At 42.9% G+C, this 21,489-nt stretch overlaps 1 protein-coding gene across 1 annotated transcript in view; it reads right to left on the bottom strand.

Moving 5' to 3' along the window:
- The window catches only part of LOC118217668 (inhibitory synaptic factor 2A-like), a 41,276-nt gene that overhangs the window by 7,928 nt on the left and 11,859 nt on the right, over nt 1–21,489 (bottom strand). The window contains exons 2-3 of the mRNA XM_035399616.1: nt 16,080–17,265; nt 3,648–3,719 (exon numbers count right to left, since the gene is read on the bottom strand). Coding sequence (XP_035255507.1) covers nt 3,648–3,719; nt 16,080–17,260 — 1,253 coding nt within the window. The 5' untranslated portion in view covers nt 17,261–17,265. The remainder of the gene's footprint in view (nt 1–3,647; nt 3,720–16,079; nt 17,266–21,489) is intronic.

Here is a 21,489-nt window from a genome sequence, read left to right as displayed (position 1 = left end):
GAGTCCCACTGAGGAAGACTACCAGTGTACAGCACACTCATGCTATAAGCTGTTAATTAGACAATGTCTCCCCTCTGCTCTTCATCCTTCGCCTGAGTTTTAGCGATTGCATTTCTGACAGTACAAAGTGACACTATTACAAGCGCAGACTATTACAGAAGGGGGAATGAAAACTTACTAAGAAACAATAATAAATATCTGAACAAGCTGCAGTCTGTACAAAAAATCTGTAGTTTTATTATCTGTGTTTTATTATCTGGGTGTATAAGGCCATGTGAGTGAATTACGCATCGATGCTGTTGAGCGTCCCTATTTTCATACAGAATAGGAATAGGAAAGGCTGAGAATATTGCCAAAAGCGACGCGTCAGACCCTTTTAAAGATATCTCCCCGTACAATCAGCTCATTAGGCCGCGGCCGCGTGGAATTAGATGATTAGATTACAGACGCTGCCAGACGAAGGACACAAAGAAGTGAGAAGAAAGGAAGTGGCATTAACATATATTGAGTTATTTCCCGTCCCCGCTCGTGTCGTGGAGGACTTTAATTAGACCGCGGCGAATGCTCTGAGTCACATTAGCTTTCCAAGTTTACAGATCACAAGATGGGAATATAATTACATTAATCATCTCAATCCACCGCATTCGTTTACTTATTTATTTATTATGTGTTGTCCTTCCCGCGGCGCATGACACTGCATGGGGCCCCAGTTGTTTGTTGTGGATATTGGGGCCCCTGCCAATGGGAAACTCCCTCCAGTTGTAATGCTGTGTTTGGGGCAGCCCCCATGTCAGGAGGTGAACCGACAGACACAGCGAATGCTGCCTTGAATTCACCGGGTGCAAGGAGCACAAAACAAAGAATATAACCACCAAAGAACACATTTAAAACCAAAACAAAAGGCACTAAAAAAGCCACAAAAGAAAGATAAAGGGAGAGAGAGAGAGAGAGAGAGAGAGAGAGAGAGAGAGAGAGAGAGAGACCACGCAGTGAGCCGTTTCTCCCACGGTTTGAGAGCTGGGCCTTTGCAAAACCCTTTGATTAGGCAACGGGCAGCAGCTGCCATGGTCTGCAATGAGCCACAGCCATTACCATAGAAGTGAGCAGGGTTAGGCAGTGTCACAACCTCCTGGCATCACGATCTCCAGGGTTACCAGGAAATACAGTAGGTCCCTGTGATCAGTGTATTTCTATTTTTATGTCTGATCGACCAATCGAGTCATTATTTATACATTTGCTTAAGTCGATATAAGCTGCCCTATCGATGAACTGCAAACAACATACATAATATTAGATGAGGCTTTGATCAAAAGGTAAATATGATTAATATTAAACGGGGGCTTTTTTCTCTTTTTACAGCATGCTTTTTACAGCATGCTGAAAGTTGGATATAGATGTTAAGAGCCAGTTAAACTGGGCCATATCTTAATGGTATACAACATATGACATGATGATCAGATGGTCAGTGAATCTGGATGCTCTTAAGCTGTAGTATGGTAATTTGAAGGTGATGGTTTGGCTAGCAGAACTACTGTTTTCTCTACTACCTTTTTCTACCTCCCCCCTCACGGTATGCCACATTGAAGAAGCTAGAAAATTCAAGTCTGTGCAAATATCCGAAGAATTCCACACCTCAACTCTGAACGAAGTAATCTCCCTTTAGAAAAAAAGAAGAAGAAGAAGAAAAAAGCAGGTTGCCTTGACACTCAGTGTACTAGAAAAAGCACAAATGGCTGTCCCAGGGAAATTAAGCTTGAGTACACAATGCGCTTTGAGTCCGATAGCATTCTTAATCCGGCGATGTAAATACGCGCTGACGCACGCACAGGCCCTGTCTGCGTCCTGCCGCGCTTCCCGAGACTGAAGCCATGGAAACGCGGGGGAACGGGATTTAAAACAGCCCACGCCGGGCTCCTTTCACTGCCGATATAAAGCAGAACAGGGGACCGACTGGATGGTGTGCCTGTCTTTAGATTCAGAATTCATATGTATTTATAAAATATATTTTCTTTTTAACCTCCCACATCATAAATTGCAAGGAGGGTACTATCTCTTTAGAACTATTAAGGGGGGAGGTGGATGGGGTGAAAGGATGTATGTTAAAAATACAACAGATTGCTGGTAAGGGAACATGACATTTTACAGCAATTGCAAAGACTGAGAGTGTGAACCTTAAGCAGAGCATGCGAGAGCTATGCCAAAAAGTTGCTAATTCTTCTAAGGAAAATATGGTGCTTCCATTTCACTAATTTCTTTTTCTTTTTCTTGATGGATTAAATTCAATGGTGGTTGTTGAGCTGAAAACAGAAGGGGCAGAAGACCTCCCTTTAAATCGATCATTGGCTCTGACCCGGTTTCATTCATTTGCAACATACATTAACATTAGTCAACCAGAATTCACCTGAGAGCAACACAAATGCTAGCTGGATCACTTCTATCTGATACACGTCTTTCATAAGAAGCTAGCCCTGTAGCCCCAGCAAACAAACAGCCCCCATTAATATACCCCTTAGTCAGCGGCAGGTAACCTTGAACTCCAGTCTTTAACTAGCTACATTCAGACAGCTTAAATGCACAAGTGAAATCCAGTACGATGCTCTACAACTGACAGCGTTAGAAGACCAAATAAAGGAAGTGCATACAGGTCGACCGACTACAGGTTTTAGATTACGCAGAGAGGCTTGAAGGCCAGAAACATACCCTACGGTACGTGAACGTAAACGACAGCGCTGGGACGCCGCTCTGCAAACGCACGTCCTGGTTGTACACAGTCAACGTGCGTTCTTATGTCCCTGTGTCGCTAATAAACCCGACACCTCACAGAGGTGATCCAGGACAGCTGTGAAAGACTGAGTGGAAGAAAGCTCGAGTCGAAGAAGACTGTTTCATCGTGTCGTTGCCTGCTATAGTGCCCCTTGATGCGAAGCTTGACACTGCAAGAATGAGTCTCGGGTGACAAGCTTTAGAAGGCAACTACACCTGAAATCACCTTTGCGGCCCGCTGCAGATACGGAACGCTGAACGCAGTGAGCTGGAGGGGCGGAGCCGGGTACCGTCCCGCTAGCTTCCGAGCTCTGAGGACCAGCCTTTCCGTGACACTGCAGTTCTCATAACGCTTATCCCTTCTCTCAGAGACCAGCCCCGCTGTCTGGGGTCCGCTCTGTTTTTACTTCCCCCCACATGTTCATCCCAACACCCCCCCGACTCCCTCTCCTCCCCAAATCGTTCTTATGCCAGACCTCCCCAAAAAACGCTGAAGGAAGCACTGTTGAGAACTGCTCCGGTGCTTGAGGGCTCACGGTCGCGGCCCTCTCCCTGGGTTTCCCAATTCCCCGCTACGTTATTAGGGCTGCTACGCCATCGGCGCAGAGGCGCAGAGGCGCAGAGGCCTGTTCAGGCTTGTGCGGCAGCACAGCTTGCACTCGAGACGCACAGTCTGCCTCCGACGCGCACACACTTCCCCTCACACACACTTCCCCTCACACACACTTCCCCTCGCACACATTTCCCCTCGCACACATTTCCCCTCGCACACACTTCCCCTCACACACATTTCCCCTCACACACACTTCCCCTCACACACATTTCCCCTCACACACACTTCCCCTCACACACACTTCCCCTCACACACATTTCCCCTCACCAACCTGTAAATGATGCAGGCGCTGTTCCGACACGTGTCGCAGTTGTCCGTGTCCTGTCCTGTTCGGTAGGAGAGCCTGGAAAGACAAAAGAGAGTGTGAACGAGTGATTACAGACAGATAAACAGTGTGAATGAGGGATTACAGACAGATACAGTGTGAATGAGTGATTATAGACAAATAAACAGTGTGAATGAGTGATTACAGACAGATACAGTGTGAATGAGTGATTACAGACAGATAAAGAGAGTGAATGAGTGATTACAGACAAATAAACAGTGTGAATGAGTGATTACAGCCAGATAAAATATGAACGAGTGATTACAGACAGATACAGTGTGAATGAGTGATCAAAGACAGATATAGTGTTAATGAATGATTACAGACAGATAAAGAGTATGAATTGGTGATTACAGACAGGTAAATAGTGTGAATGACTCTATTACAGACAGATACATAGTGTGAATGAGTGATCACAGACAGATTGAGTGTGAATGAGGGATTACAGACAGATATATAGAGTGAATGAGTGATTACAGATAGATAAATAGTGTGAATGCTTTTAGAACTATTGATTGGTTGGCATCTTGCAGAAAGGCAAACTGATATTAAGTTATAATACAGCAGTATTCACTGATGTTGCTGCCATCACAAATAACAGCATATGATTCAGCATATTAATATTAATACATCTACTGGAACACGGTTTTATTGGCTAAACTGTTGCCATTTTCACAGGCTCACCCACCCTCCTAACCTCCTAGAGCCATTCTGAATTCAAGAACAGTACAAGATCAATTCATGCAGAGAAAAGAGCTATAGAATTTACAGCCACAGGAACTGTCAGAAGCACGACATTTTTCTTTTTTTTCTGTTTCTGATTAATGGAATTAACCAGAGGCCTTATTTAAAGTGCTTGATTCACTATAGGGAGCTGATCAGATATTACCTGAAGCATACCAGTGACACACACAATATTTCAGGCTTCATCAAACAGCTGTTAAATGTATCACCTTTATAATTAAAACCATTAAAGTACATAAAAGGGCTGATGGTAAAAAAAAAAAAAAAAGTATTTTAAATGAAGCCTTAAATCATTTTAAACATTAAGAGGGTTCAAATGATTGACCCCATTTGCATCGGTTGACCTTGACTTGTAATCTCAAAGTTAACAGGAGAAAAGGTTCCTATAATCGCTCTGTCTGCTTCTGCGAATCTGCAGTGTTTAATTTTCATTTCTACTTTGCTGCAGAGAACATTGAGTATTGACCCAGCTGAAGGAAAAAATTGCTCTCTCTCTCTCTCTCTCGTTGTGGTGGCAGATCCCGCCAAGTTACGCCTTGGTGGGGCGGCATGCCCCATACCTATACAGCACTGACATTTGGCTACTTTTCAGGATTCCCAACAGAAATAACCACAATGACCACAGACACTCAGCCCTTAAAAAACATTAATTTCTGTACCTTCTGACCTCAGGTCAACAGACAGAATTCACAAACAGCTTCACACGTCCACGCAATAAAGCCGAACATTTTGTTTTCTTCTTTTTCTTTACCCTGCCCATTACATCATCACTAGTGCTCCAGGCCCACAAACAATATGTCTCCCAATTGGACATTTAGCTACACCAGCCAATCAAAATGCCACATACACACGAAAAATTGACATATATTTTGAACCCATATATATATTTTGCTGTCCCAATATTCTCTATTTCTTTTCAAATAGTTGGTGAGCCGGGTCTATGCCATGTAACCAAACAATTGCAGCATTACGCTCCAGTGGGTTTACTGCCAACTGACCGCTCACATTCGCATTGTGACAGGGTTAATTAACAGAGAAAACAGAATGACAGTTTCTTTTAAAAGCCATCTCTTTAAGATGATGTCACAGTGGGGGAACTCACTCACCTGCCACCCTCTGGTTCACAGTGGGGTTAAATTCACTTGGAGACTCCACCATACAGAAGCAATATACCATCTTTCTCATTTATTTTCCTTTTGCCTGTGCTATTAACTTTGTTTCGGTGAAGCTCACGACTCCATGTTCTGTGAGCTGACCTCTGCATGATCCTTCCCCGTGACTGACCAATAAAATCACGTGTTCAAAGCTATTTCCCCATCGGAATCGGACGCCGCTGTCACTTGCGTTCACCGGCTTTACACCGACGGCGTTGTTACCCTGCCGGTCGGCTCATGAGAGCAGAAGGCACCCGAGCGTCCCGACGCCGCTCGTAATTACCGCCCGCCACCCGCTGCCTGACGGACGACAGCGGGGGTGAGGTGAACCCAAATTTCACGCGGTCGTTAGGGGTGACCTCACTGCCGCGCATCCCGGCGCCGGGGATCAATAACCCTAATGGGGTGACCGGGTTCGGGGTCCTCTTTCACCTCTGCGAACGCCACGTGTGATTGAGAACGTGTCCGGGCAGGAACTCCTTTTCTGCATCTCCCTGTCTTGTCAGAAATCGAAAAAAAGGGTGAAGAAAACTCATGTGCTGTAAAGCACGCATCGAACAAGCATGGGATATATTTGAAGGCCAAATGAAATTATAATAGCAATCCATCCAAGCTGCTCTCACAATCAATAAAATGTATTTAAGCTATCGATTTAAAAAATTGACAAATGCACAGATTCTATATCGGACCTAGATTAACAGGAAGTTTAACGGTTAGCTTGGTCAAAAAATCAGATCATAATCTAGAGGTGAGAATTGCCGGTTTAGCATAGGGCTGAACTGCATAGGGGAGCAGGTTTGGATGGAGAGTATTGGAATGGAGAGTATGGTACTTCAGGTCTACAATGCTGTCCTTTTCTGGGGAGGGCTCTGCTCCGTCCTGTTCATTTGGCACTGACCCCTGCAGGACTCACATACATCATTAGTAGAACGAGGGAACATAAATGGAAATGAGCAAAAGGTAAATTCCGTACAGACATTAACCTCTTAGCGCAAAGCCCTAGTGGTGGGCACGCCGGCGTGCCGAGATTACTGAACTCAGACATTCAGTGCTACTGCAACCAAAGTATGAGTTTCATAAGTATCAGTATCATAAGTAGACCATACACGACAACTATGCCGAATTCAGAGTTTCGCAGTGCCACCATTTTCGCTCTGGTTGTTCATTTAACATGCACCCCCTCCCTGCAGTCTCATCTAGAAAACACCCCCCACCCTTGACATAATGGACAATATTGTCTATCTTGGCATTCATAAAAATATTCTTGCACCACTAAAAAATCGTATTCCGTCATAGCAACAAGATAAACCCGACAATAGCCCTAAGATATGCCTATACAGCAGTGAAAACGCTGCTCACTGAATAACAAAATAAACGAGAAAAGTTTGCCAATGATGCCATATCATTCTACAGTCAATATCTGCGACTAAATATTGAATAAATATACAACCTTACCATTGGCTTTACGCAGAGATGTCCCTTTGGAGAGAGAGGAGACACTTTTATTTTTTGTAGTATTTTCCAATAGTATTGGAAAATACTATTATTATTGAGGACGTCTGGACATAGCTAAGCCATATGTTTGCTGATAGACCTAGCTGACATCGTTTTCTGGAGCAAAACAGAAGCGAATAGAACAGTATCATTGACCCTGTCTCTGTCCCCATCTACTGAACATAGATGAGATTTCATCATTGCTATGTAAGTATTACTGCTCAAAATATTTCGGTTATAAATGTTGTTTTTGAAATTGAGTGTCTTTAAATAGGTTAGTGGTGTTATATAATGTGGATATTTCACACTGTAATGTAAGCGTTGGATGGTAGTGTAATAGTTTTTGTGAAGCATGCAACAGTGATGACGTGAGAGTTGGAACATTGCCAAAACGTGGTGGACGGTTGAAAATTGTTTTCATGTCGTCCCATCCCCATACAAGAAAACATAGGAGAGTACAGAGTATAGAAATACATACAAGAGTTCATTATTACACATTTAGGTACTGTACCGCATTGTGTGACAATATTTTTGCATTATTTTTTAAATCTGATAGCAATGTTTCATCTTAAACCTTCAAAAGGGGCTCATTTATATGCTTTATAATGAACAAAAAACATTTTATTTAATTTTGGAGAGATTTTGGATATGTTTCTGGATCCCTAGATATTTTAGACCACTGTACGGACTGAACGCTTGTAATTCTGACTTGAAAATGATGCAACAGTGATTTTCTTGAGTCAAAACAGTTGATTTGTAGTGAAATATGTGAATATGTTGTGATTCACAGCAATGCATAATTTAGACATTTTGGATAGATTTGGAGATGCTGGGTACACTGCTTAGTTTTTGCTTCATACATCTATAGTAGTTTTAAATATCCGCCCTTAGATTTTATGAACTTGTGGTCAATAAGTTTTTGATTGTGTAGTTCAACCTGCTGTATATATGCAATCTCTCAGTATTTCATTGCAAACTAAAGAGTGCAAATTCATTTTAGATTTTTTTGTCTAGACAATTGCATTTGTGGCACTTTATTTCTTCCAAAATTATGAATATAAACTAATCTGTGTTAGTATTGTAAATTGTACAAATGTCTTGCCATTTTTCAAGTCTCTGTGATGTTCACACCTGGAGTTATAAAGCTATAAATAGGGTACCCCCGAAATGGGCAAGGATTGGCAAGATTTGGCATGTGTGCTAGGGGGTTAAGGAGCATTTTTTCATGCAGGGAGTAAGCCAATGTGTGAAAAAGCCTGCCAGCTCACGTAGTAGAGGCAGATCTCTGGGGATTTTCGAGACCAGGCTTGATACAGTGTTAGATACTATCTAGTCTATAGGTAATCAGAGCTCTAGGTCCAATCTAGTCAGGAAAACAGCGAATACCGCCAGGCTGAATAGCCTGTTCTTCTCATTATGTTATGTAATGCTACCAGCTCTCTTCAAAGACAGGCCACATCCTGCCCCCCCCTTTTCCCCACCCCCCCATCCCCCCACATTTAGACTGGCTGCTGCCACTATGCAGCCACTCTATCGATCAACTGTGGACAATAGCAAGCTTCTAATTACATCAGTGGGTCAATGAAACATGGCCCCTCTCTGTAAAACCAGGCCAGGGGTCCTCCATGAAACCCCTGTTCCTGATCCGTTGAGTGGAGAAGAGCAACGAGCCACTCTGACATCCATCATTCATCTTCCTGTCTTCTCCTCGTGGGATCATTACAATGCCCAATTGCAGTATGATTCAGTCATTCACAAACAAGGCTGTTCTCTGCTTGACAGGTCAATGATGATGACTCAGTCATGTCGGCCAATTAGAGGCAGCATTTCTGGGGATCTATGAATTGCACATATGCAAAGACATTGCGGTAAAACTTGCGCAAGGCGTTCGCAAGTAGGGTTTTTACACTGATGGATCTGCGCTGTTCAGAAGATGTGCGTTAATGTGATTTTTGTACTTAGCTTCGCATTTAACCGGGCAGCCTAGCCTAAAAACCGTCAAGTTTCTTCCGGAGACTACATGCTATGCATGATGCACCTGACGTTAGTACTGAAATAATTAAATTCACCCAAGTTAAGGCTTTTTCAGAAGATAACAAAAATGTTCAGGAATGTGGAAAGACTATGGCCCTGTCCGAATCAGAGCCATTCCATTCTATTGGCAATGCTTGTCGAGTACACTGGATGGCAAAGTTCTTAAGTTGGCAAAATTTTCTCTAAATAAAGTGTCATTAAAATTCACGGATGCTAAATAAATGTAATGTAATGTATGACAACCTCCACTCTTCTGGGAAAGCTTTATATTAGATGTTAGAGCATTGCTGCAGGGATTTGCTTCCATTCAGCCAGAAGACCATTATTGAGGTCAGGCACTATTTGAGCAATTAGGCCTGGCTCGCAGTTGGCTTTCCAATTGACCCTAAAGGTGCTGGATGGTGTTGAGGTCAGGGCTCTGCGCAGGTCAATCAAGTTCTTCCACACCATTCTCAACAAAACCATTTCTATATGGACCTCACTGAGTTGCCCAGGGAAGCACCGAATTGTATAGAATGTGATTGTATGCTGTAGCATTAAGATTTGCCTTCATTGGAACTAAGGGGCTTAGCCCAAACCATGAAAAATAGCCCTAAATCAAGGGGTGTCCAGAGACTTTTGGTCATATACTGTATGTAGGTTTCCTGATTTTCGCTGAGTACATTAAGGAACTCACTTTTCAGAAAGTAAACAAACATTTTGGTCCCAAAAATGTTGCAGCTTCGCTTTAAAAATGAGGTTCAGATGTGCTGCTGTTTTCCTTCAACAACAACAACAATAACAGCGAAACATGAGCATGGCAGCCACGCAAGATTTAAATTCCAACTACAAGGGTCAGGCTTCTAACCACACTTGTACGTTATGGTTGGGAAATAGTATGGCGGATATTTTTTGCATACTGCATTCTGTTTACAGTGCACAGTATGCTAGAACACAGCACACATCACACAGGACACAGCAGATAGGGCTCTGCTTCAGACAGAGCCCAGGACTTCAAATCAGGCATGCTGAACACACAAAAAATACTTCATTGCTTTTATAATTGGAAATAAAAATGTACATTGATTCATAGCAATTCATTATGATTAGAAGCTGGACAGGTGTTTTTAATGTTTATCAAATACTGTAAATGCACTGTGTTTGTAGGGTAAGCCTAAAGTATGAATGCTAACGCACATCACCCTTCAATGTAATGTAGTTATTCAGGAAATGAATAACTCTGAATTTGCATTCTTACATAATTTCCATTGCTGATCAGTAACCTGGGCTTGATGATTTCATGCTGTCATTTGACTGTTTAAAGCAAACAGTTGAACACAAATAATTTCTCAAAACATGACCTGGTGTGTCTCCTTGAAAAAAAAAAGAGAAAAAAGAATAAAAAAACAAGAACTCTGTCACACAAGTGAAAATGTGTTATTTTTTGCCGGTATGATTCAGTCTCACGAGGGGCATCTCTGAACGGAGAAGCAGGTTTTTTTTTTTTTTGTAGGGACGCTAGCACTGAAGCAGACATTAGTATCTGTGCACACGGCATAACAAAACACTGAAGCGAATAAGCAAGCGATTGCAGAAGTCTGCTCAACGAAGGCTTACAATCTGAACAGATTTTACATTTTCTTGTCAAATGCTATCAAAGAGTCTTCACCCACATTCCATTAAACTCAATTTATATGAAAGACACTGAATACAGTTGACATTTTTCAACATTTTAAATGTAAGGCCAAAAGAGCTCTTACAGAACATATCCGAATGTTGTCAGAGGCAGTACAGTGGCTTAGGGAGTCAGTTACATGTAACAGAAGTGACATCAGCACTGAGTGGGTAGCTTTCAGACCTACCCTCCAGCGGGTTTAGTGTCAGTCAAACACTCACATGACAACACTGCACTGGTCACGGCAGAGTGGCAGTATAATGGCATGCCGAGAACATGCAGAAGCTATCCTGTTTAAGATGATGCTACATGACAGAGGAGGAAATGGCATTCAGTTCAAAACACACGCACACAAACATGCACACACACAAATCCAAATAAACACACACACACACACAAATCTAAATAAACACACACACACATATGCACACACACTGACACACAAACACACACAAATCCAAATAAACACTGACACACAAACACACACAAATCCAAATAAACACACACACACACACACAAATACAAATACACACACACACACATGCATGCACACATACACACACAAATCCAAATAAACACACACACCCACACAAATACAAATACACACATGCATGCACACATACACACACAAATCCAAATAAACACACACATACACACAAATTCAAATGATGATGCACATACACACACACACACATACACACAATTTTGAATAAACACACACACACTCATGCACACACACACACAAACACACACACATGCACACACGCACACAAATTGGCTTAAAAATGTTAATATCGAATCGAATCGAGGTTCTTATGACATATTATTCAAATGCAAAGCATCAATAAGTGTTATCAAGCATCACTTTACACAGATCATTCATCCATCCAGCCATCATCTAATCCGCTTATTCCTGGTCAGGGTCGCTGGAGGTGGGGTGGGGGGGGGGGGTGGTTTGAAGCCTATCCCAGCATGCATTGGGCAAAGAGGGCAGGAGGTTGCCAGTCCATTTCAGGGCAACACATCATGGGGTAATGCAATTGCTTGTTAAGTATTTCTCTGAATCGATGCTTGCTATTCCCGCACTGTTGCCTCGCTATAAGCGTCCATTTTGTAGCTTTAGACTAACAGTATGCAATCTGGAAATAGTGTTTGAAAATGAGGCACTGATAAAGTGTTTGGCTGGGTCAATGACAGATGAAATGACTGTGCCTTACAAGGGTTGCTGCTGAGCAGCTCTCCCAACATTAGTGTTCATCCGGCAAACGACTCGGCTTTCCAACAGCTAGCCGCCTGTGGATATTCATAAACCAACGAACACGCTAACTGCTCCGCGAGGTGCGGCCGGCTAGGAGGGAATAGCAAATAGCATGGTTTGTGCGCCATGTTGTGAAATATAACCCCACCCAATCTCAGAGATTTTGCCAGAAAAGCTCAGGACATATATCTTCTGCTCAGTGAAACTGAAGGTGCTTAAAATGAGTAGAGTTTGTTCCACTTCATCTACGCAGGTACACACTGGCTCTTGTGCTGTTAGTGTTTCACTGATAATGTTCTTCACAGGGGAACTTAAGAACTAAGGACAGACTAAATATTTTCATAATTGTGTGTTAACAACTGGAAAAGAACTACGCTGCAGGCGACTCATGTAAAACTACAGTACACCTGTTATAGCTGAAAACACAACCACAAGCCTGTGACTTTGATGGTTATATAATATAATCAAGATGTACACGGTGTCCAAAATTCAATCAACTTATGTCTTAAACGTGTACTAATGTTTACTCAATTACTCATGGTACATTTGTCTTTTCCAGCACAAATACAGTGCTGCCGAACATAAGAAAAAGCCTGTCAGATATCTAGAGTTTAGATAATAGCCTTAGAGAGAGAAATAGTAAACTGGATAGAATATTATATTGTTTCTAAGAATGCTGCCAAGCCCTGCCCTCCATAAACATTAAAGCAAATGTGATTTGGGTGATTTAAAGTCATGTTGATACTCTAATCTAGGCAGGGGATCCATGGGTCTCACCTCCTGCAGAGTTTGTCTCGGAAAAGACAAAACCAGAAGACAAAGCTATCTATGGGGCCAGAGTCCCAGCCTAGCTACAGGACGCATAAAGATCTGGTCCCTTTTGTTCTTAAGTCCAATGCAATCTGAGACATTTAATTGAAATCACTGTCTGACAATATGGATGTCAATATAGATAACTGAGGTCTGCTACCAGAAATCTGCATTTTTCAGAGAGGTTCCAGTTTAAAGCAAAAACCCACACGATGCAAGTGGTTTTGTTACATGGAAAAAAATTTCCACTGAAGGTGGAAAGTACAGATGGCTGGTTTCAACAATTATTTGTCTACAATTTTCACCTCTGTGATTATAAGCAGAACTAAACTGCCATGCTTTTTATAGGTATTCAATAGATCCTAACACATAGAATGTACGGCCTTGTTAGAAAGGGACTAAATACATGAATCTTTTGATAGCAATATCAAAAGATTAGCCAAACTTTCAACAACATAAGGTCACTTTAATTAATTTGTACACTGTCAGCTTTTAGATAGGCCAGTCCTTGTCATAAATGAACCTGACCCTCCAACCCACAACCCCCTCCGCTCCTTCGCTCGGCATCACCCAATCGGGGCAAACATGCTCAAGCCATGCTGGGTAAGGTATTTAAGGCCACAGGAAGATGTTTTGTGCTGCAGTTGGTTTTGAAGCCCTGGAGGAGAGTTTTCTTCTTTTTATTTTGGTAATGGTTATTTTGGCTGGGAAAGGATAATACTGTACTTTGGCATGGTCCGGCGAATCAGGTTTCACTCTTTATGTATTATACTGTATTAAATATCCTACTTGTTCAATGTCTTAAAGGTAATGAGCGTACATTCAATAAAGATTGTATTATTTCAATTCACAATTTTAATTGACTCCTTATTAAATTAAATCATTTAGGCTCACAACTTCATAGTTTGTTTTGGCTTGTCAGTTGATTCCACCAGGCTACTGTAGACTAACCTATGAATGAATTTGGTGATTTAATTGATGATTGTCATTTTCAGTAATAATTATTAAATTAAATAATGTAAAATATATTTTATATGGAGGTTAAGTGAGCAGTTCAAGCACCCAATACCACTTGTATTCAGAATTCATGTTTTTATTCAATCCTCGCTTGTCTGACAAGCTCATGTCATATAAGTCAAAGTAAGTCAGTCATCTGGGTACAGTACACTTTATTTATTGTCACCTGTTAAAGTTGACAGATCTCCATAGAGGCCATGCAATTTATTTATTTGTTTATATTGGTCCTGCTATCTTGAGATCACGGCTAACTTTTGTTATGTGGAGATCATAAGATTTCCACGATAAAATATAAATCATCATTTCTCATAGTCAGAACATAGTAAATTGTGATGTAACACACCACTTAATTACGTACACCTGCTCATAACGCAAGTAGCCTGTTCCCCAAACAGTGAATCATGTGGCTGCAACTCAACAAGCATGCACACATGGTAAACAAGTTTAGTTTTTTGTTCAACCAAACATTACAATCGTCAAGATGTATGACCTAAGTGACTTTGATCGTGATATGATTGTTGGTACCAGATGTGGTGGTTCCAGCATCTCAGCCAATATAAGGGTGAGAAATGATTTTTTTTTAAATAATAAAAAATTTTAAAAAAGACCTCTACAGTTGATGGCCAAAGAATTTTCACTATAATTACAGAAATTCCCCAAGCACCTGACTGACAGATCAGAAAGATTTTTCAGGAGGCACGTGTGGATGTGACAGTAACTACTGTCCACCAAAGACCTCACTACCATAACTACAGAGGATACACTGCAAGATGCAAACCACTATTTAGCCACAAAAACAGAATGGCTAGTTTACAGTTTACTAAGAAGAACCTAAAAGAGCCTGCAGTGTTCTGGAAAAAGGTCTTGTGGACAGACAAGACCAAGATTCACTTGTATCACAGTGATGGAAAAAGCAATGTGTGGAGGCAAAAAGGACCTGTCTGAGACCAAAAGCACTCCCCCTCATCTGTGAAACACGGTGGTGGGGGTGTTATGGTCTGGGCATGTCTGGCTGCTACAGGTACTGACTCACTTCTCTTCATCGATGATACAACTGCTGATGGTAGCAGCAGAATGAATTTAAGTTCAAGCAAATACCTCCAAACTCTTTGTAAGGCGCCTCATCCCACAGCAAGATGATCCCAAACATACTGCTAAAGCACGAGTTTTCCCAAAACCAAAGAACTGAAAAATTCTTTACTGGCCAAGTCAGTCACCCGATCTGAATCCAATTTAATATGCATTTCATATGCTGAAGAGAAAATCTAAATCTAAAACTGTGGAATACAGACCCATATCAAAACAAGTATGTCTTTGTTCCAAACATTATAGAGCTCACTGAAAAAAAAAAATATATATATATATATATATATATATGTATATAGAGAGAGAGAGGGAGAGAGATTTAAACTAATCTTTGCCATTACATTGTGCAATAAGTGAACAGTGAAATAAATCTTAAGCGTCACTTGATGTAAAAATTTTAGCTTTAATGTTGAGAGGCATGATTCTTTTTTATGTCTGTAGACTTTAGAAGGGAAGCATCAAAAAGAAAGTGGCTGAAGCCTCCTTTTTGGCTTTGAGCGCACGCTGAGCACGAGAAGCGATACGGGCGGCGTTAATGCGTCCAATCGCACGCGAAGCGAAACACCAAGTGACGGACGGGGTGCAATGCGCCGGCTACCCCCCCCTAACCCCCCCCTAACCCCCCCCCTCCCCCCCGCACCGCTTCTCTCTCGCAGCTTAGCAACCCGCTATTAAAAGGCACTATCCCCGCTTTCATATCGTTCCACGCAAAACGCGGACCGCCCCGTACCGGACCGGGGGAACCGCCGCCTTTTAAAGCGCCGCCGGATTAGTGTCTCAGAAAAAGGACGGTGAATATTTTCCGGTTTAAATGGACCGTCGCGAGCGCTGCTCCGCGTTAGAGACCCGCGATGCCACCGGCACAGTGGAGAGGGGGGAAGGCATGAATCTTTCATTCAACACTTTTATGTCAGAAACATTCTTCCCTTACTTTCCAGAATAAATTTTTGTGAACCAGGCTTGCTCTGGAACCAATTATGCTGAGCGTAAGGATATAACAGACTGTTATAATAATAATAATAATAATAATAATACATTTATTGATAAAGCACTTATTAAGGTTTGCATAGTATTTTACCATGAGAACAATAAAGCATGCGTATTGATTGATATGACAGGACTCCTACCCTTCTCTGTGAGCCTCTCCCTTCTCCAGCTCCTGAATGACTCCCAGCAGGACCTTGATGGTCTCCTGACTGGAGCTGATCAGGTTCTCCATCGCCTGAAGCTGCACTTTGAGGTCCCCGTCCTGAGCGACGGCCACTATCTGCTTGCAGGCCTGGCCCGCGGCCGCCACGGCCGCGCCCCCGGGACACGCCCCGGCGTCCTCTGGTGCCCCCAGAGGCCGGGGGTGGCACTGTGGCTGGGCGGAGCAGCCGGCGTGCAGCAGGGCCTGCGACTGCAGCTGCAGGCCGTTCAGCTCCAGGGCCTGCCTGCGCCGGCTGCGCAGCGTCGGGCTGTCCAGGCACTCCACCTGCGTCAGCGAGTTCCAGGCCAAGGGCTCCGTCACCTTCGAACCCGCGTCCTCCAAAGACCTGGACGAGGCCTCCCTGAAGGTCCGGAGCTGGCGTCCGGTCGAGGGGTCCGGGCCCCCTTCCGCCCGGAGCGGGCCCCTGCGGCCTTCGGGCCCGTCGCCGTACGCCAGGAAGTCGGCGTCGGCGCTGGAGTCCGAGGTGCTGGGGAAGCGGCGGGAGTCCTCGGAGCAGCTGACCAGCGAGGACTCCGGGCACGCGGCCCCGTCCGCGCAGTTGGTGGCGGGGAGGTCCTCGGCCGCGTCGGCGCAGTCCATGGCGTGGAAGAGCGCCCGCGTCTGGTGGCTGACCTTGGCCACGCACCGGGCGGAGCCCCCCAGGCTCTCGGCGTCCTTCGGCCCCGCCGCGTCCGTCGGGAAGCCGTTGTCCTGACCCTGGAAGCTCTCCACCGCGGCGGAGTGCTTGAAGGTGTGTCCCTTCTTGCGCTCGAAGGGGAAGGTCTGGTAGCGCGTTTTAAGGTCCGGGGACGTCTGCACGCCCGTGCTCCGCGTGACGTTGGGGATGGAGCGGCGAGCGGGCACGGTCATGTACTTGCGGTACGCCATTTTGTAGGACACGGGCCTGGCGCCCTTCCCGCCCGCCTGCTTGGCGGCCTCCCGCTGCTCGTTCTGCGCCTCGCAGATGTCCTTGAAGCGCACCTGCAGGGCCTTGTTCCGCTTGCGCACCTGCCTGCTGGGGTCCAGGCTGTACTTCTCCTCCAGGGCCAGAGAGGGCGCCGCTTCTGAGTCGGACTCCGAGTTGGTGAGCGTGCATTTGCCAGCCTCCCTGCTCACCATGGTTCCTGAAAGTGAGGAAACGGCGAGTTACTGTCACAGGAAGGAAACTGTTGTTACAGATGACTAAGAATTCATTCCAGTCTCTTAAGCCGCGTTTCCACCAAAAGTACCCGGAACTTTTAGTCCCAGGAACTACTTTTCAAAGAGCTAAAAGGTTCCTTCAGCCCACTGTTGTCTGCGTTTCCACCGCGGTCTAAAGCCCCGCGAAGATTAGGCAAATTAGCCTTATTTTATCCATCCTCGCTTCCTTTCCTTGTCTCCTTTACTAGTATGGAAGGCCAAATGAGTCAAAAAATGCATGAAATTGATGTCTGGAATCACGTGATGAGAACACAAAAACAACATGTAGACAACACACTGACAATGCTTGACCCCAGACCTGAATACATTTTGGTCTTCGATACTAGGAAAGGACACAAGGAAAGGTTTGGATAACAAGTTCGGATAAAATAAGCTACTGGAATGAGCATCTAGTTTTCTGGCATGGATGACTGTCATGATATGTAACACAGAAACTGTATAATTATCCAATGATTATTTAATTATAAATGTAATAAAATGTAAACAATGTTTTTTACAGCACACAATATTATTCAATTGTAAATCATCGTCACTGTGTCCATTTTTAGGAAAAAATCATTGGGAGTACGATTAAATGCATTGCTGTCTTTTTATTTAGAAATATATCTTTTTGTAAAGGCTTCTCATTGTGGAACAACTGCCTTATGCTACTGAGTTATGCTACTGAGTCTTTTCCATAATTCTGAACATAAAATGCAACTAATGAATTCTGTAATGTTTTATATTCCGTTTGGGATCCTGTCTTTAAGGACTTGCACCCCGAACATGAAGCTCACAGTCTCCAGGGACTGTATGTTATTAATTCATTATGGTACGAGATCAGTTGAATCCGGTGGTGAATTCAGCAGAGATGGAGGACTTGAGACGTCTCAGAGTCGTTGCATTTCTACTAAATTAATTACTTGCTTCATCGTCCCCAGATAACTGTGCAGTCCATTGAATTACAAGCCTTTCAGGTTATTAGAATGTACATGTCAATTCCCCACCGTTCACTCCCACAGAAATACTAGCATTCCCCTGCTGGATGGTCGGCTGTGCTTAGATTGACAAAAGGATTGGTTCTGAGTGAAAGAACCATAATACAGAAATTTCCGGTTGCCTCACTTTTTTACGTCAGTTCTTATTAATGCAGAGGAATTAACATTAAAGGTGGTAATAACATGAATAATAGTAAAAAGAAGGTGGGGTGCTGCTGGGGCACTGGAGCAGCCCCATTGTATAAGCACCCATGATATTTCACCTAATATTAAGGGCAACAGAAGATGAGATCATTAATTAGTCTGTGGGTGATATCAAAACACAGGCTACTTCCAAAATGCCCTCTAATTTAAATCACCACACAACAGATAATGTTAGGCTCCGCGTCCAGGACTCATGTTAAAATGTTTTCAATAAGCTTCAGTTAACTACGCAGAAAGCAGTCCAAACATCTAACATAGCTTCACAAAATTAGCAACATAGCTACTCCAATCACTGTCCCACTAAAATGCACGGTTAGGCAGTGAATGCTAGTTCACTTGCGTCTATATTTCCATTTTGTTTTTGTGTTGCTCATCATCCACACAGTAATGTTACAGAACTATATTGCTTGGCTAAAGAATGCTATTGTATTTTTTATGAACAAACGATTCCATGTATTTAACCTTCTGTGTCTTCGCGTCGTGCCTAACAACACCCTTTAGCTGTGACTATATACACAATATCCTTAATTTTATTTTTGAAAAAATATAATACTGTGCAGAATATATTGCATTACTAACTCAAACACTAGACTGGCACAGCAATGAAAACTAACAAGAAAATTCACCACAAACTGCGGATACCTCTTGACCAACCAAAACACAAACACGGAATATATACCTGGAGATGGGCATTTTGCTTATGCGAGCTTTTCACACACAGTCATGCATAAGCAAATTATTTTTTAAATATACTGAGAGAGCCATGACCTGCTATTTTTTGCTCATAATATTTACCTCCACAATTCATTTGTCTTATTATTGAGTAAACGACATGCTGTGGTGAATGTGCTGCATCTTCTAAGGGTGTCGACCCTGTCATTTGTTGAGCTCCAAAATATTAACAGTATTAGCACAACGAATTCAATGCTGACATTACTTATACATTCATAACACACACTCATTCCTGTCTCCATTGAATTCGTAATTGGATTTGGAGAAGAGTGTGTCTATGACAGCTTTGCTGTTGTGCAAGATTAATTTATTAAAACATCCCATAACCCTAAATGTCCTGTGGATTTGTGAGTCCCCAGCCACCCCCCACCCACCCATCATCTCGGACAGGAAAACTCACCGGCTGGGACAGCCTTTGTGATTTAGCCCAAGTTCACGATGGAAGCATATCTTTAATGGTTGGCTTAAGAACAGAGAGTACCCTGGGGGTGTGTGTGCGTGTGTGTGTGTGTGAGAGAGAGAGAGAGAGAGAGAGAGAGATTGTGAGTGTGTGTGCGAGATTGAGAGTGAGAGTGTGTGTGTGTGTGTGTAAAGAAAGCTGTGATAAGGTCTGCATGGCTACATGCAAACACACACATGCACGCACGCACATCCATAACCAAGTTACGATCTATGCTTTGCTTTCTGAAAATACACTGCATTTATTGTTTTTTAAACTTGCAACATCAAAAGTCAAATCGTTATGAATTATTTTTGTGCCGGAAAACTTTAAATGCAAACAAATTGAAATGCGAGTGCTGCACCTACAGCTGATCTGCCCACGGTAAGAATTTCAGTCTGGCACAGAGAACCAGAGCAGGTACGCACTCAACAAAGATTTACCTCCCTTCCGAGGTACTCAAAGTGACAAGAATCTTCTGATATCAGATTATTCACAGTATATCATCCACTTAATTTAGCCCCGGAGTCACGACAAAAGCTAGTAGCCAGCAGAGATCTTTATATCATCCTCGGTCTGAGCCACAATCTTATCAATCTGATCTACAGACGTTATTAACAACATCCTGGGGTGCAGTAGTACCGCACCAAATCCGCATTGCATTTCAGCACCAGGACCTCAACACATTAACTCACTTTAGTCCTTTCTCCTGGTGCTTCCTTCAGCTCAGTCACAGTACAGTAAACTCTCCAATGGACAAGGAAACGAAATAATCGCAGAAAGTTCAGCTAAACATAAGCAGGACATGGCGATAATGAGTAATGTGCGGTCACTGAAGTGTGGTTTAATTTCCAAAATCTTTCTGTAATCATTAATGGTTTCGCTTTTGTGAAGTTTTGTGGGGTTTTTTTCTCCACTGAAACGTGATACAAGCAAAAAAAAAAAAACTTAAATAAAACCTCTTAAAAGACAGTACTGTGCAGTAGCTTTAATAATAGTCTTAACAAAACAAAAACAGCCAGGTCTAATTAAGAAGCTAGGCCTGGGGTCATCATCCAGAGATCTACTGTACACTTACACATTCAATACAGCATATTTTAGATGCATGGTATCCTAGCAACAAGCATAAGGTGTTTTTCTATCATTATTCTTTTTATTATTTAATATTTTTTCCAACCCTGCTTTTCGTCCCAGATATCTTTCTCAGTCCCAAGGCATTTCTTGGAGTGATCATTTCTCCTGTAAGTTTTTTTATTATGGTTTAGAGCATTACTTGTGGCTGTTTAAAACTTTACTTCACTGTTCCTCTTTCACCTCCTGGAGATCTACCATCCTGTAGGTCTTCATTTTAACTTTTAATTTGGTAGACCAGATTGTGCTACCTAGCAGCTCCAAGAGATCTCTAGCTGTGCAATGAGCTGTGCTTTGTTAGGGCTTGACTGAAAACCTACAGGACGACAGATTTCCAGGAACAGGGTAGACCACCCACCCTGCTGTATGAAATCTCAGATAAGAAGGTGAGGTATTTTAAAAATAATTAGCAGTTATTTGGTCATTGTAGCAGCCCTACTAATTAATCATTTTTACTTGCTACTGCAGTTCTGTTTGGCTTAAGACTGTGGAGCAACCCACATACATGCCATAGAAGGTAGGGGTTCAGAAAGGAGGGTTGAATCTATTTCTGGATTTGATGCCAACCTCTGCTCTTAATCATTTAATTAGCCCCATCATGTGTGTGATGGCTAAATGAATTAGTATAGTCAACCTGCGCATCAAGCATTTTGTTTACTGAGTAC

Source organism: Anguilla anguilla, chromosome 18 (genome assembly GCF_013347855.1).
Source record: "Anguilla anguilla isolate fAngAng1 chromosome 18, fAngAng1.pri, whole genome shotgun sequence".
Classification (NCBI taxonomy): domain Eukaryota; kingdom Metazoa; phylum Chordata; class Actinopteri; order Anguilliformes; family Anguillidae; genus Anguilla; species Anguilla anguilla.
This window is presented reverse-complemented; position numbering and strand designations above follow the sequence as displayed.